The sequence below is a fragment of the Malus sylvestris genome, chromosome 14 (genome assembly GCF_916048215.2).
Source record: "Malus sylvestris chromosome 14, drMalSylv7.2, whole genome shotgun sequence".
Classification (NCBI taxonomy): Eukaryota; Viridiplantae; Streptophyta; class Magnoliopsida; order Rosales; family Rosaceae; genus Malus; species Malus sylvestris.
In genome coordinates, this window is record NC_062273.1 from 19,873,802 (window position 1) to 19,890,621 (window position 16,820).

At 37.9% G+C, this 16,820-nt stretch overlaps 1 protein-coding gene and 1 pseudogene across 3 annotated transcripts; one reads left to right on the forward strand and one right to left on the reverse strand.

The window, feature by feature from the left end:
- Positions 1–58: 58 nt before the first annotated feature.
- Positions 59–16,172, reverse strand: LOC126599467 (protein HLB1-like). 3 transcript variants are annotated; one of them, XM_050265857.1, is made up of 14 exons: positions 15,513–16,172; positions 14,889–15,014; positions 14,601–14,670; positions 14,003–14,116; positions 13,622–13,705; positions 13,105–13,155; positions 12,161–12,190; positions 11,948–12,010; positions 11,746–11,811; positions 11,452–11,580; positions 11,243–11,278; positions 10,857–10,976; positions 10,522–10,695; positions 59–88 (listed from the first exon to the last, which is right to left on the reverse strand). In XM_050265857.1, exons 1-14 carry the CDS (start codon positions 15,920–15,922, stop codon positions 74–76), a joined length of 1,488 nt encoding a protein of 495 aa, XP_050121814.1. In that variant the 5' UTR covers positions 15,923–16,172; the 3' UTR covers positions 59–73. The 3 variants fall into 3 exon arrangements, with proteins under 3 accessions (XP_050121814.1, XP_050121813.1, XP_050121812.1); XM_050265856.1 differs by lacking the exon at positions 59–88 and adding an exon at positions 10,074–10,341 and having other exon boundaries at positions 10,522–10,692; positions 15,513–16,171; XM_050265855.1 differs by lacking the exon at positions 59–88 and adding an exon at positions 10,074–10,341 and having other exon boundaries at positions 15,513–16,170.
- LOC126599469 (metal-nicotianamine transporter YSL1-like) lies at positions 6,862–10,011 on the forward strand (annotated as a pseudogene).
- Positions 16,173–16,820: the final 648 nt, after the last annotated feature.

Sequence of the window (16,820 nt, forward strand, 5' to 3'; positions counted from 1 at the left end):
GAACATCACTCTTACCCCGCGCATAGATAGTGTAGACTAGACAGATTGCATCAAGCCATTCATCAAGGAATTCTCATGAATCAGCAACCTGGAGGTTGAACATTCGCATTAGAATCAGTTTTCATATAGAAATGCAATATTTTAAGTCCAGTTTTTATGCACTTGACAGACCGCCGAAAGTTTTTTATGATTTGTTGCCATCACAAAGAACAAAAGAACTTCTCTTCAAATAAAATTTTTTATCTGTTACAAGGGGCATTCCTTAGCAGATAGACGGGTCCATGAATTGTATCAATGCAGAGGCCTGGTGGTAAAGTCTGTTAGTGTTTGAGCTATTTTTGAGCTAAATCTCTCTATGTATTTGTAATCAATTCAACAACTAATTGAAATGGATTCAAAGCCTGAATATCAGAGATGAACTTTTGGGGAAGAAGGAGTACGTTGCTCCCTCAAATCTACGTTGGATTCGTTGCATAAAACTCGGCTACAAACCAGCCATATAGCCATTGCCAACACACCAAAGCATCATGACTATGCTCACGTGCAACTCACATGGTTTCACTTAACATATAACAAACTGTACACGTGTCAAGTTATACACCATTGAGATGATATAATTTTGACCATTTATTACAAATATATAAACTTAGCAAAGAACAACACTTGGACATTTTCAACCTTGAATGCTTGATCCAGCTGCCATGCTTATGCTCCAACACTCCCTTCTAAGCTAGTAACTGGTTTAACTCCAAGCTTCTCTCTGAGTGTGCAGAATCGATCTTTTGGCAAGGCCTTGGTGAAAATATTTGTAAGTTGATGTTCAGACTTGCAATAGATTAGCTTGATGATGTTTGACTACAATGCTTCTCGAATGTAATGATATCTTCTTCCAATGTGCTTTGTTCTTTGATAGAACATTGGATTTCTTGTCATAGCAATGGCAAATGTATTGTCACAGTAGAGAGGAGTACCTTCACTTTGTTCTTCACCAAAATCTTGAACCTCAACCACACCGCTTGAATGGTTGCTTCAGTTGCACTCATGTACTCCGCTTCAGCTGTTGACAGAGCCACATTATGTTGTTTAACCGAGGCCCAAGAGAAAACCCCACTTCCAAAAGAGAAAGCATATCTAGATGTGCTTTTCATATCGTTTCATTCCCACTCCAATCACTGTCACAATAGCCTATGAGAATTGATCATTTGCTTTTCTCATACTCAATCTCATAGTCTAATGTGCCTTGTATATATCTAAGAACCCTCTTTGCTGCTCTTAAATGCTTCTTTGATGGTCCATGCATGAATCTAGCAAGTAGACTAGCTGCAAACATAATGTCTGGTCTTGTTGCAGTTAACTACAACAGACTTTCAACCAATTGCCTATATACATTCTCATTTGTTTTCTCACATTCATCCTCTTTCTTAAGCTTGTCACTCGCCACCAATGGAGTGCTAACAGGTTTGCAATCCTTCAATCCAAATTTCTGTAGCAAACTAACTGCATATTTCCTTTGATTAATGAAGATCCCAGATTCAAATTGTAATATTCCCATGCCAAGAAAGTGATATAACAGACCCAAATTTTTCATTTCATATATGTTCATCATGTTAGACTTGAACTCTTCTAACAACTCAGTGTTGCTACCTGTGTAGATAATGTCATCTACATAGATAGAGACAATAATGCTTTCACTTTCTCCCCTTGACTTCATATACAAGGTTCCCTTACTTGGACTTCTAGTGAATCTAGAATTGTGCAAATGAGTATCAGTTTCTTCATACAATGCCCTTATGGCTTACTTTAATCCATACAAGGCCTTCTTCAGTTTATAGGCTTTGTCTTCTGCACCCTGCACTACAAATCCCTCAGGTTGATCAATGTAAACTTCCTTTTGCAACACTCCATTAAGAAAAGCTGATTTGACATCAAGTTGAAATAACTTCCACTTCTTTTGAGCTGCTAAGGCAATGAGAGTCCTAATGGTATCCAATCTTGTAACAGAAGCAAATGTTTCATTGAAATCAACACCAAGCTTCTGTGTATAACCATTGGCAATAAGTCTTGCCTTGTGCTTCTGAATTGTCCCATCCAGATTCAATTTGGTCTTGTATATCCACCTCACTCCAACAATAGGTTTGACTGATGGTCTATCAACCAAATTTCTAGGTCTTGTTTTTCTTTATCATCTTTATTTCAGCATTCATTACTTTCTTCCAAGCTACATCAGTGGTTGCATCAATGTAGCATTCTAGTTCAATCATGCTAACATTGCATCTAGCATATATTTCACTTTGTGACTTTTCTTTAATTGGTGTGGTATTGGCAAAACTAGATTCACCACTCTCAGTTTGAGAATCAATGACCCTTTGAGTAATACATGTTGGAAAATTAGTTATTATTTTACTATTGTTTATGGTATTGTTGTGGGCCAAGGATATTAAAGTTTCTTGCCCGTCTAGGATTAGGGTTTTGCTTTAGTTTTCACTATATAAATGAGTGATTGTATTAGTTTATCTGATTAAGTCATTCACAATGTAACCTCTCTTGGAGTTTTGTAGCCATTTCGGCATTCTTGTTTATTTAATAATATTCTTATTTTGGTAGTCTTGTTCGTTGCACACTCTGATATTCAACTATACAGTCACTTCCTTCTAGTTGAATGTCATCTCTCAGTGGTAATGGATCAATCTCAGGTAAATTCAAAATGACAGGAAATGATAGTTTCTCACCATTTTTTGCATTCCAACTCCAAGTAGGGGTGGGCACGGTTCGATTTGGTGCAGTTTTGAGTAAAATCGAAACCGAACCTTTTGGTGGTGCAGTTTAGTGCGGTTTTGAAGCCAAAATTGAAATGAAACCAAACCGTTCGGTTTGTTTGGGTGCGGTTTCAAATGGTTTCGGTTTGGTTTTTGAGAAAAAAATGTACAGTTTAAAATTTTCACCAATCAACGCATAAGACGGTCTCATTTTTCAAACAATACATGTTTACACCTATCTAATGCAAGTGTTAATGTATGCTGAAAATTAATAAAATAGGATCGTCTGCATGTTTTCACTTGGCCACGAAGAAGATTTGTATTTTGCAGTAGAGGCTGATTACCATAATAAGGCCTACATTGAACATGTAAATGAGGAGGATGGGAGAATTGTTTATAAGTCAACATACTATATTTTCTTGTAACAGTTGACATATATTCCAACTCCATATATATATTGCACCTTTAAATGTTAATTACTAATGGTAAAATACCAAAAACGTTGTATGTAAATTTGCACCAATAAAATTACATGTTAATCCTAGTGCAAGTGTTAATTTGCACCATCTACATCAAATCTAAGACCTTGGTTTGTTATGGAGAAGCTGGGGATGATTTTTGTTAATCTACTGTTTAGTTTCCTAAGGAAATGCAAGATAGCTCTTTCTTTTCGAAAGGCTGCATTGATAAGTGATAATTGTTGAATAGAATAGGGGTGGAAAGGAATGACATTCTAGTGTGGTTGAGTCCAATACTAAATGTATGGACTCTAACCAACAACCATATAAAAGATTACATTTAATTTGAGGTGCGGTTTTCAACAGCCAAAACTGAAACCAAACTGTATCCTACTTTGCAGTTCGGTTTGAAAACCGCAACCATTTCAAAACCGCAAAACCGAACCGTTTGGTGCGTGTAGACATCAAAATTTTGGTGAAATAAATGTTGACCAATGCATTAAAATTACAAACCTCCATTCATTTCACCTACATCATCCACTTACTTCACCTACAACCTCCACTCATTTTACCTACATCATCCATTTACTTCACCAAAGAAAAAAAGGATGGTGGTGCTTCATTCTCAAAGCCTATAAATAGGTTTCTCCATCAAAGGATCAGGGACCAATTCATATCACACCAAAACCTTGAAGCTTTGAAACTTTAAAGCTCCCAAGCAAATCCCGAAGGATCAAGAAAGCTCTCTTCGTTCTTCGTCAAATCCTCCTTCAAGATCAAGCCCCAACAACCCTTGAAGAACTTCCACCAATTCAAGATCCAGCTCTGATGGCCCTTGAAGAAAGTGTTCATCGTTCATCACCCATTCATCTTAAGATCAAGCCCCCGACGGCCCTTTGGATCAACAACATAATTCATCCACCGTTCTTCAAGATCAAGCCCAAAAGCCCTTGAAGATCCGTACACCACTATTCATCCTAAAGATCAAGCCCCGATGACCTTTTGGATCAACAACCCATCCACAAATCAACACTTTACGAAGATTGAATCAGAGGATCAAATTGTAAAAGAGATTGTAACCTCAAAATCATTAATACAAAATATTATTTTGTACACGTGTTCTTGTCTCATTCATCGCAGGAATTTCCGTGTTTACAGTGCGGTTTGATTTGATTCATGTTTCGGTTTCAAGTGCCCACCCCTAACTCCAAGTACCATTCTCATCAAATATAACACTTCTAGACAAAAATATCTTCTTGGTACTCAAATTGTAGATTTTGTATCCTTTTTCCATCTTCCCATATCCAACAAAGATACTTTTCATAGAGGATTCATCAAGTTTCTGTCTTAATTGTCCAGGTAAGTGGCCATAATAGATACACCCAAACACCTTTAAATGTTGAATACTTGGCTTCCTGCCACTGAAAGCTTCAAATGAAGTTTTTTGTTCCACAGCCTTGGTTGGACACCTATTGAGTAAGTGCACAGCTGTGTTAATAGCTTCTCCCCAGAACTCATAAGGTAAATGCTTGTCATGAAGTATACTTTTAGCCATTTCAACAATGGTTATGTTCTTCCTCTCAGCAACACCATTTTGGTTTGGAGAATAAGCCATAGTTAACCGTCTCTCAAGCCCTAAGTCTTCACAGAATTGAATAAACTCATGAGAGTTGTACTCTCCACCTCTGTCACTTCTTAACTTTAGAATTTTGTAGCCACTCTGCAATTCAACCATGGCTTTGAATTTCTCGAACACTTTGAACATTTCTGATTTGTGATTTAGGAGATAAACCCAACACATTCTGGTGGCATCATCAATGAATGTCAAGAAATATATGTTCCCTCCAAATGTTGTGACTTGCATTGGCCCACACACATCTGAGTGAACAAGTTTCATAGACTTACTTGCTTTCCAAGTCAACTCTTTACTGAATGCATCTCTATGCTGTTTTCCAACAATACACCCTTCACAGACACCAGTTGATTTCTTAAGTTTGGGTAGACCCATCACCATTTCTTTATTAGACAATAATTTCAAGCTGTTAAAATTCAAATGCCCTAGCCTTTTGTGCCATTCCCAAGCATCACCCTCAATACTAACCTTTAGTGCATAACCATTCATATCTTCCATAAGTAGTGGAAAACACCTATTACTAGTCATCTGTACTGTAACAACATGACTCTCCAAACTTCTATCTTCAAAGATTGCAACCTGATCATCTCCAAATAATAAGAAATAACCATGTTGCATCATTTGCCCTACACTTATAAGATTTTTATCCAGTCCTGGCACTAGCATTACTTCTTTAATATGTTTGGTACCATTCTTGGTTTCAATCGCCAAGGTTCCTTTTGCACTAGCTTGAACAATCTGTCCATTCCCTATTTTGATTCTTGTTGAAACACTTATGTCCAAATTAATCAACATAGACTCATGTGAAATCATGTGGTTGCTGCATCCACTGTCAATATACCAAACATGCTCACTTTTGACTATTGCAGCAGAATTACAAGTAAATAACATAGAGGTTTTCTCCTCCATTCGTTGTGCCACTTGAACCTGTTGAACTGGTTTACTTCTGCAATCTTTGGCAAAGTGATTGAATCTGCAATCTCATGGATTATCATAGAGTGATGAGCACCTAATTTTATTATGTTGTTGCCAATATGTAGTGATTTTGGATTATTTTTTTATTTAATGTTGATTTACATTTGACTTCATACTTATATGTTGTATGATTTCCTGGAAACTATACGGGTAGTGCAGCAAGGGGTTATATCGTTTAGAAGGTCTTTATTAAAGCTTTATACTCAGGCCCACTCACTTTTTTTTTTTTATCCCTCCAGGTTCTAGTAGCAGAGTTTTCGTATCGACAAGTGTTCGTGGCAAGTCTTGGTATTGGAGATTACCTTTGACGGTATGATTTTCAATCCACTCTACTATACTTTACTTATGCTCTGACGTCACGTGTGAAATGGGTTCATTTCCGCTCACAGCGCACTCTCTTGTTTAGGCACTTTTAAGTTTAAATTTATTCACATATTCCACATCACCACACTTTATGACTTCATCACCTTCCAGGTGTCGGCCAGCACAACTCAATTTGGAGTCCTAGTGGACAATCCGGGTTGGGATGTGTCAATTGCCGTACCAAAAGGTTGATCAATTCAATATTGATCCCAAAAATTTCAGAATTATCAGTTGGGAAATTTTTCGGTATGTGATTGGGATTTTTTTGGTTTGGTTTGGAACTTTTCGGGAAAATTTTCTATCCCTAGATATTTCTAAGTCCGAAATTTCTAGTGATAAGATATGTTCATGTGGTTTTGGAATTTGTAGGCTTGTGAGCAGAGAAAAATGAAGAGGATAGACCCGTTCAAGTACTAATTTCTGCACTTTGTGGGCTATATATATTCATCAAGGAAGCATCCTTTTTCTCTCTGTCTAGTTCACTGCAATAGGCAGCACCAAATATTTTCATCCACTTTTCAAGATTATGTAATTTCATAGCCACGCTAGTCCAGTCTAGTCTCATCCATTGTAGCTGAGCTCGAGGAACGGAAAAAGAGAGGACTAAAATAAAACAACTCGAAGGTACGTTCATGCATGAGTGATCTCCTAAGAAGTTCTCGTGTTGCATCTTCTTCTTTCTATTCGTTAAAAAAAAAAGGTAATTTCATGCATGGATTCCCTTTGAAACTCTTTTTTTGTTCCCATTGCCTGACAAACAAGCAACAGGACTTTGAAGCCATTAACATGGAGCTGGAAGCAAGGGAGAAGAAGGAGATAGAGAGGGATGACATGGAAGAAGAGACAATAGTTCAATCCGAGGGGCCGGTTGGGACAATCCTTCCATGGACACAGCAGCTAACATTCCAAGGAGTCGTTGCGAGCATAGTGATCGGAATGGCGTACAGTGTGATAGCTATGAAGCTAAACCTCACAACTTGGGATTGTTCCTCATCTCAATGTCTCTGCTGCTCTCCTCGCGTTCGTGATCATCCGAACCTGGACGAACCTGCTCAAGAAGGCAGAATTTAATTCTAAACCCTTCACTCGGCAGGAGAATACTGTGATTCAGACTTGTGCAGTTGCTGGTTATAGTATTGCTGTGGGAGGTACTTTTAAGTTTCTCTGTATGTTATATTAATTTGTAAATTAATGTTTCTTAAACATTATATAACTTTATACTTTGTTTTGTTAACAGGTGGATTTTCGTTTTATTTGTTGGGATTAAACAAGAAGACATTTCTGCTGTCAGGTGTGAACACAGAAGGAAACCCTTTAACTGCCGTTAAGGAGCCTGGGCTTGGTTGGATGATAGGCTTCCTTTTTCTAGTCTGTTTTGTTGGCCTTTTTGTCTTGATTCCTCTAAGAAAGGTACTGATTTTATAGTCATTGTTTTTTTTTTAATCTCGTTATTATACTAGAGATATTTGGGAAGATTCAAACTCAGGAACCTTCAGGTTAGGGTAAATGATGTTACTCACTTGAGGATTTGAACTCAAGATCTCCATCTCAGGATAAATGATGTTAATCACTTAAGTTGTAAGCTCCTTACCGTCTTCAGTTACTTGTTCAACTGAAGACTTTGAGGAGATAAATATGGTTTCTTTTTCCTTTTAAGTAGATTTTTATATGGATTTTTTGTTTATTCACAGATTATGATAGTTGACTTGAAGTTGACTTATCTAAGTGGTTTGGCAACTGCGGTTCTCATCAATGGCCTCCATACTCAGGGAGATAAAATGGCTAAGTAAACATCTGCCAACACTTCCCTTTAGCTCTCCTTTGAAAGCCATATATGTATTTTTTTTTAATAGAAACGATATTAAAACTCGGTGCATATGGGAGAGCTGATCCGTTCTAACCAATGTAGTTACGCCACATCTGCTCTTAAATAACCGTATTAGAAGCAAAACTCAACACAAGTTATGATCATTTGCAGGAAGCAAGTACACGGCTTCATGAAGTATTTTTCTGTCAGCTTCCTGTGGGGATTCTTCAAGTGGTTTTACAGTGCTAGAGCAGAATGTGGATTCTCACAATTCCCCACGTTCGGATTGCAAGCTTGGAAAAACACGTAGAAAAAATCGATCACTCATTTGTTTCTCCCTGCTTCTGCTTGCTGTTAGTGATCCTTTATAATTTTGCTGCTATCTGTTGCAGGTTCTACTTCGATTTCAGCATGACCTTCGTCGGAGCAGGCATGATATGTTCACATCTAATAAACCTGTCCTTACTTTTCGGGTCTGTGCTCTCTTTCGGTGTACTATGGCCGCTCATAGGCCGGCGTAAAGGACATTGGTTCCCGGAGAGTTTAGACGAAAATGACATGAAGAGTTTATACGGTTACAAGGTTTTTCTCGCAGTTGCCCTAATACTTGGTGACGGTCTTTACAATTTCGTCAAGATTCTGGTTTGCACTGTTATGATCCCACATCGGCTACACTAGAAATGGTGTAGTGATACTTAAGTCCTTGGGGTCCTCCCACCTATCAGGCTAGTCTTTTGGATTGAGCTCTTCTTTTGGGCTTGAGTACCTAACATGCACCATTGTTAATATTCATGTCGGATTGAAAAACAAGAATCTCCAATTGGGTAATAAAATCAACCTCTTAATGCTTTTGTTTCATGCTGCTGTGTTATTTTAGTTAAAAGTTTTGCTAATCAGCTTCTTCTCCCTGCAGATGTTGAGGGCAAGGTGAAGCCGATCGAAAAAAAACAAAACGAAATCTTCCTCCGCGAAAACATCCCTACGCGGCTTGCAGTAGCCGGATACGTTGTCTTTTCCATCATTTCCGTAATCGCGATCCCGATGATGTTCCCGGAGCTCAAATGGTATTATGTTATTTATAGTAGCCTACCTGCTTGCTCCATCTCTTGCATTCTGCAATGCTTATGGAGCTGGTCTAACCGATCTAAACATGTCCTACAACTATGGAAAAGTTGCCCTCTTTGTGCTGGCAGCAATGACTGGAAAAGAGCATGGTGTGGTGGCGGGGCTTGCGGGCTGCGGCCTCATCAAATAGGTCGTCTCCGTGGCATGTATTCTGATGCAATATCTCAAGACAGCCCATCTAACCTTCACCTCTCCCAGGGCAATGTTTGTGAGCCAAGCCCTTGAAACTGCACTAGGCTGTGTGACAGCTCTCAGATTCTTCCTATTCTACAAGGCGTTCGATGTGGGAAACCCGCACGGAGAATTCAAGGCTCCTTACGCCTTGATCTACAGAAACATGGCGATCCTAGGCGTGCAAGGCTTCTCGGCGCTGCCTCAGCATTGCCTCCAGCTCTGCTACGGCTTTTTTGCTTTCGAGGTGCTAGTCAACATAGTCAGAGATTTTTCACCAAAGATCGGAAAATGGATGCCACTTCAGATGGTCATGGGCGTTCCATTTCTCGTCGGGGCATACTTTGCCATAGACATGTGCATAGGGAGTCTGATTGTGTTTGTATGGCACAAGATTAACAGCAAGAAGGCTGTGCTGATGGTTCCAGCAGTTGCTTCCGGGTTGATTTGCGGGGAAGGGTTGTGGACTCTCCCCGCATCGGTTCTTGCTCTGGCCAAAGTAAAACCCCCAATGTGCATGAAATTTTTGGGTTCCTAGAGTGAAAAGGCTTTATATATACATACATATATATATGTGTGTGTGTGTGTGTGTGTGTGAGGTTAGTGAGAAATGGGTAAAAAAACTAAGGGGCACATCATAGCAATTAATATTTAGTATAGGGAAGAATGGTAGCAAGTTGTATCCGATCTTACACAATAAAAATTTCATCTTGTCACCGAAAACCGAAGGAATCTGAGGTAAAACTTAAGAAGAGATGCAAAAACTGGTTCAACAGAGTGAAATCTGACCATGCAAAGGAAAATTGTATTGGTCGTGTCAAAAAATGCGTAATTTACAGAGTTTATTCAAACAAGTCATTCTCAATCGGAAAATTATACATCACTCGAAAAAAAATCAAGGAACTGATGATACATTAAAAGAAAAATAAAAACTACGTTAAATCAGCCTGTTACTATACCTGCCAGAACATCACTCTTACCCCGAGCATAGATGGTGTAAACTAGACGGATTGCATCAAGCCATCCATCAAGGAGTTCCCATGAATCAGCAACCTGGAGGTTGGACATTCACATTAGAATCAGTTTTTCATATATATATGCAATGTTTTTAGTTCACTTTATATATATACGGTCGAAAAAAATTCTATGATTTGTAAGTTGTAACCACCACAAAGAACAAAAGAACTTCTCTTCATATAAAGAATTTTATCTGTTATGAAGGGCATTCCTTACCAGATAGACGGGTCCATGAATTGTATCAATGCAAAGGCCTGCACCAGGTGGTAAAGTCAGATCACCACATGCTGAAACAGAAACGATATCTGGAACGTCAACTTTTATAGCTGCTTCTACTGATCTGCCTGAGATGCCTTGGGGTACATGCTTTGCCTCACTTTTGCTAACCTGCTGAAAGGAAGTAGATGAACAGAAGGAACACAAATAAGTAACAAATAGATAAAGAATATATTTGTGGCACAAGCAAGGAAAGTTACTACAACTAATTCAGTTATCGAATCAGCAGATGATTTTTCTTCGCTTAATATACACTAGAAAATGATAAAGATTACCTGTTGAAGCCCTTCATTATTCAAAATAAACTCCGATCGTTTCCAATCACTATGAGGTGCAATTGGTTTTCCCGCTGGCGGTGCAGTAAGATATCCAACTTTAAGATATGGTAAGGGAAGCTGTAAAGATTAGAAATCGTCATGTAAGCAAACCAAAAAAAAATAAATATCTCAACCAACTAGATTAAGCAGACATCAAGGTATGACAACTGAAAGATTTGGGAGAATTAAGTCTTGAATATCAGGGAATAATCAAGAAAGCACATCATGTACGGTTCTGTCATAAGTCCCGCAATGGAGAACGGGTAGAGACCCAATCTCATAACTGACCAAAAGTATTTATACAGAAGCCTAAAGGGTTTATTGAAATTGGTATTAGTTCTTACCATGGATCGCACCAGCCTCAAGGCACTACTGTAAACCTGTAAATAATTAATCACACAAAAACTTAGCATACACAAATCAAAATGAATATCCTTCAACCTAAAAGGAAAAATAAAACCAAGTAAATTTTATGTATCACTTAAGTGTTGTCCTTTTCTCCAAATAAATATTAAATCAAATTGATTGAGAAAGAAAACTATGGGAACCTTACATTGTAATTTGGTTTCAAAGCATGTGCAGCTGCAATGTAGATAGCCGATTGACTATACAACTCATTAGGTGAAACTTCTTTGGGATGTCCAGATCCCCCAGTTCTTAGTGTGTCCTCAGCTAATCCATACTGCAAGAAAGAAAAAACCAAGTTTTGATAATTCAAGCTACAAGGGACTAGTAAATAAGAGAACCAGTGGTTTCTTGATCCACTATAGAGGAAGCTGAGAATCCATTTAAATTATGAATGGAGTACCAGATTATCCTAAATTATTAAAATAAGTAACAAACTAACCAATACGGTTCCAAGGTTGTAAATTGCTCTATGAAAATCAAACTGCAGCTGAATAGCTGCACGGAACTGCACCAGAAGAAAGTGACACGAGTCATGACAGTATAAATGAGAAACAAACACTTCAAAGATGAAAATAAGTTTCTGGTTTCCCTTCACATTCATCCAATCATTCTGATATCTCCAGAAAATTATTATATGGTACCTTACTTATTGCAGATCTTACAATTGTTTGCTTTTCTCTTGCAGGAATGATTGCGCTGAGTTCCTAAATTGCAAAATTGTTTTATACAAAAAAATTAATTTGGAGTTGATGACATGTAACATAAATATGCCGAGCAAGGAGAAAATTCAAAAAGATATTATTTCTTCTAAAATAAGTTAAATCAAAGTCAAATACTAATACAATTTAAGATACCTGCAGAGCAAGCCCCCAGTTGTTAAGTGCCTGAAATATATGACATGGATTTAGTGATAGGAAACAAAGGAGACAACGCAAATAAGTACATTTTTCCTTTCATCAAGTCAGAAGGTTTCATAATGTTGGGTTTTTGGCTCAATATTAGGATGATGCAATAAATTAGGTTTGTGTTACCTATTTGGTTTTGGTGTCCTATTTGGGTTTGGTTTTTTTTTTGAAAAGCTATTTGGGTTTGGTTTTGACTTCTTAGTTTCCTTGGTGGAGAGATTTTGTTAATTACCTATTTGATTAGGATTTGGATTTATTTCCTATTAGGATTCTTATTGTAACCCAAGTCCTATGCACTATAATTAGGACCTTAGGGTTAGTGTATTTAGTGTGGCTCATTCGTGTGGCAATTTGGTGAGAGTCAATTTGTGAGTTAGAGAGCAATTTGAGAGAATCTTCTCCGTTAGTTTTGGGTTCTCTACTCACTATGCCAATTTAGAGGAGACCAAGTTTTCTTTATTTGCTTTTGGGGTTCTCCAAAATTTTATTTTATTTTTGGGTTTTGGGTTTTGGGTTTTGGGTTACAGAGAGGGAAACACACACTCTCTCCCTCTTGTTTGGTTTAGGGTTTGTAATTTGTGGGATTTGGGTTGTGAGAGTTTAAACACTCTTTTGTAATCTCCATTTGTTTAGTGAAATTCCTCGCCGTGCTTCACTCGTGGACGTAGGCTTTACGCCGAACCACGTAAATCTCTTGTGTTAGTTTGAGATTGTTTGTTTTAGCTTTCACCTATGACGTTGATATTGGTACTTTGTTAGAATTCGATTCCATTTGCACATAAAAGTACAACATATAATCTGTTTCTCTTTAAGTAACTGTATATAACGTTGGTTTTTGTAAAATATCATAAGAAACAGGAATAAGCCTACTACAACAATTTCTTGAGTCATACCTGGGGACTGTTCCAGTTGAGCAACACCGCTTTTTCATAATTTTTTGTAGCCTGCAAATCAAATCAAGGGGTGGTAAAAATCACTTCATTTATTTGACTATGTTTTTCTTTAGAAATTAAAAATCAAACTGGTTATGATTTGACAAGAAATAAATGACAGCTATTGCCACTTGATGCCAGCACCACCACATCTAAGGAGAAGCAAAATTGATTTACGAAGCAAACTCCTAATTTCCTAAAACCTCCAAAAGATCACCTAGTCCAAAGGCCTTTTTTTTTAACAAAAGAATAAAACTAAAAATCAGCAATTGCTCATGTTTCTGTGCTATTGTATTTTGAATATTAAAGTCATGTCCAGCTTCCAAGTGTCAGAATACAGCTGCCAAGTGTAAGGCTGCCACAACAGCAGCAGAAGGAGAAATTAACACGAGCAGCAACTTTTCTTAAGAGTTAAGACACAGAAAAAAGAAAGTAAATTCTATCTTGCAAGGCTGAAGCCCTGAAATTATGGTCTAACCTGCTTCCATAGTTCTTCAGCTTCCTTTGTACGACCACGCATTTTTGCCCGATCAGATATTGCAATAGCCCAATTATAGAAAGCCTGGCAAGTAATAATCACGCATTATTTTCACTCTCACAAGTGAGATAATTAATCAGAAATTATAGAAAGATCATCAACAAACATATAGACACCTTCTGAAGTGCCCTATCATAGCACTTTCAAGATTACTAATTTCACTAGCTATTTGATGAGATTATATTGGGAGCAGCCTCTCCATAAAATGGGGGTAAGGCTAGCCGACATTCACCTCTCCCAGACCCTGCGTAAAGCGGGAGCCTTGTGCACTGGGTACGACCATTTGATGAGATTATAATGGAAAAGGATATGTAAACATACATCATGAAGTGTTGGGCACAGACGGGTAGCCTCATCATACTTTCTGCAAGCCTCCTCAAGCAAAGCATCCTTAGAAGGATTAGTAGAATCTGGACTAACATTATCTGCACTTTCCTGCATTCCAAATGAGGATCATTTAGATAGTAAAATGATTTGACACTAGTGCACCTAAGAGGAAGACAAAATGTCCTTAAAAAAATATTCAAGTGACAGTTCACATTATGTAATCATTTATAAAGAAGCTGAAACATCTAAAGGTACATAACTGGAGGAAAGAGCTAACATAATGAAGGTACTTATAGCTTTTTTCATACCACGCATCTGACCCAAGTGGAAAATATTGACTAATGTAGAGACTATAGGGAGTTGGAAAAAGTTGGCTACTGTAGAATGGGTTATTTAGCGTAAAAAACACATAGGGTAGACAAAGTTTCAGTGCGTTATTCTTACTACCATTAAAGCCATATAAACTAAAACCATTCTCACAGTTGCATTGCTAAGAAATAGTTAATATCAGAGAAACCCATCTGGTTGAAATTTGATAACCAGAAACCATAATTAAATGCAACCAAATATCAAACAGGACAGTATCTCAAACCTGAAGAACCAGCGCCCAATTGTAAAGTGCATCATAATCATCTGGATTTCTCTCTATTGTACTAGCATACCTACCAAATTTAAGTACAAATAAGAATTCCAGGAAAGCAACACCCATTAGACATTATGCGGTTGCAAACTTCGCATAGTTCTGAAAAGAAATATAAGAAAAGAGAAGTATGACCATGCATATTGCAAACAACTTAAACTTTGTTTCAGTACTAAAATATAGGATTATACTATTACCTACGAGCTGACAAGTAAGAAGGAAGGACAAAGAATACAATACCTCTTAGCAGCAAAAGTAAGAACCCGTTGGCGAGACCGACCGTCATCATCGGTACCAGTAACACTGTTGATCAACTCCATTGCAGCATTGTTCTGCTCTGAGTGTTGCTCCTGTGGGCTCTCCTCACTGATACAATTCAAACCCACAAATTGGCACAACTAGCAGATAAACGATTAATAAAGTATAAAGGTAATCCATAACAAAGACAATCCATAATTAAAACTGATCATTTTCATCGAAAGCAGAGACATGCAAATCGACCTACCCAATTTAATGTTGCAATTTTCATCATTAACCCATTACAATGACCATACAAAACTTACATTTTTACCGCCCCCAACACAAATTCCATTCGCTAATAATATGATCTACAACTAAAACTGATTAATTTCGTCGAAATAGATACATGTTAATCCACCATAACCAATCCAAAATTCAAATTTATATCCTTCTTCATGTGAATTCCAGTATTCGAAAACCCCGAAAGTGGGAATTGCAGAAAAAAGATCATCAATTGAACTAATTCTCCACATTAAACGAAATTCAAGCACAACAAACAGAATTTTGCACAATAACACCACCAAAAAAAATCAAAATTTAAAATTCAAATTAAGGAATGCAAACCTGTAACCGTAAGGGGAGCTGGAATCATTTACGACGTCGTTTGATTGGTCATTTTTCAAGCCACTAAGCAGCTCTCTCATCGTGAATGTACGGCTCCCTTCGTCTTTCTTCAGCTCCGGATGCGCAGCTCCTGGGCTGTGTGATTGGATCGAGGCTTCGACCACTTCGTTCACCTTCGGATCCGCGGCATCGGCCACCACCAGTTCGTGTTCGGGTAGAGGTTCCGGTCTAGCTTCGGCCTCCGGCACTGGCTCGGGTTTAGCTTCCGGTTCCGGTTTCATTTCGGGCTCCGGCGCTGGTGCTGGTTCAGTTTCGAGTTCAGGCTCTGATTCGGATTCTGGTTTGGGATTTGTTGTCGGATCTGGTACGAGTCCGTTCTGGACGTGCAGTTGTTCGGTGGCGGTGGACATTGTGGGAGATCGGAGGAGGGCTCGGATTTGGAAGAGTGATCTGACCGTGAAGTTACAGAGAGGTTGTAGAGAGAGAGAGATCCGTTGTTCAAAGTTAACTTTTGAGCAAAGCAAAAATTAAGCGGCCGTACGGATCCCGGAGGAGTTAAATTGAAGCGACCAACTCAAAACACATTAAAATTTTGTATTTTGGTAAGTTGCAACGTTTTCTTCGGATCACTCTTTCAAATTCAAATCAGAAAAAAAAATAATAATAATTCAACCGTACATATGAATGGCTATATGTTATTATAAATTAGATTGTGTTGTTCACACATTCTATTCTGTCTTCCACACACTCGTACTAATTTTTGTTTTTATCATCTTCAATTCATTCGGATTAATTTTTGTTTTTTAATCATCTTCAATTCGTTCAATCTAACGGCCTGAAATTGAAAAAGTGAGAAAAAATAAAATTGTGTGTGTGAATAGTACCACCGTTTGTGAGGGCTTCCCTAAGAATGGGAAGAGACTTACTTGAAATAAGAATGTCAAGGTGGCATTTCATACCCATCACATGTAACCATGTATGTCAACTTTTGCACATAGCGTCTTCATTTCAGATAACTCCTCCGGTAAGTTATGTCCTACTCAAAATTTTATCTGAACAAAACATAAACTCTGAGTTTGAAGTATCTAAAGTATCTATGGATTTTATTGACAACTGCAAGGCTATAGCATTGCAAAATTGACCTGAATTATGAGTGGTATAAGAGGGTAACACCCATAGCTTTGCAAGAATCAGATGCCAATGGCAAGATTTAAATTTGACGAAACATCTCAACTCAAAGAGAATCTGCCTTCTAACCGGTTGTTTCTCTTGTGTCTGTATCTCATTGCGTGATGAGAAAGATGCAAC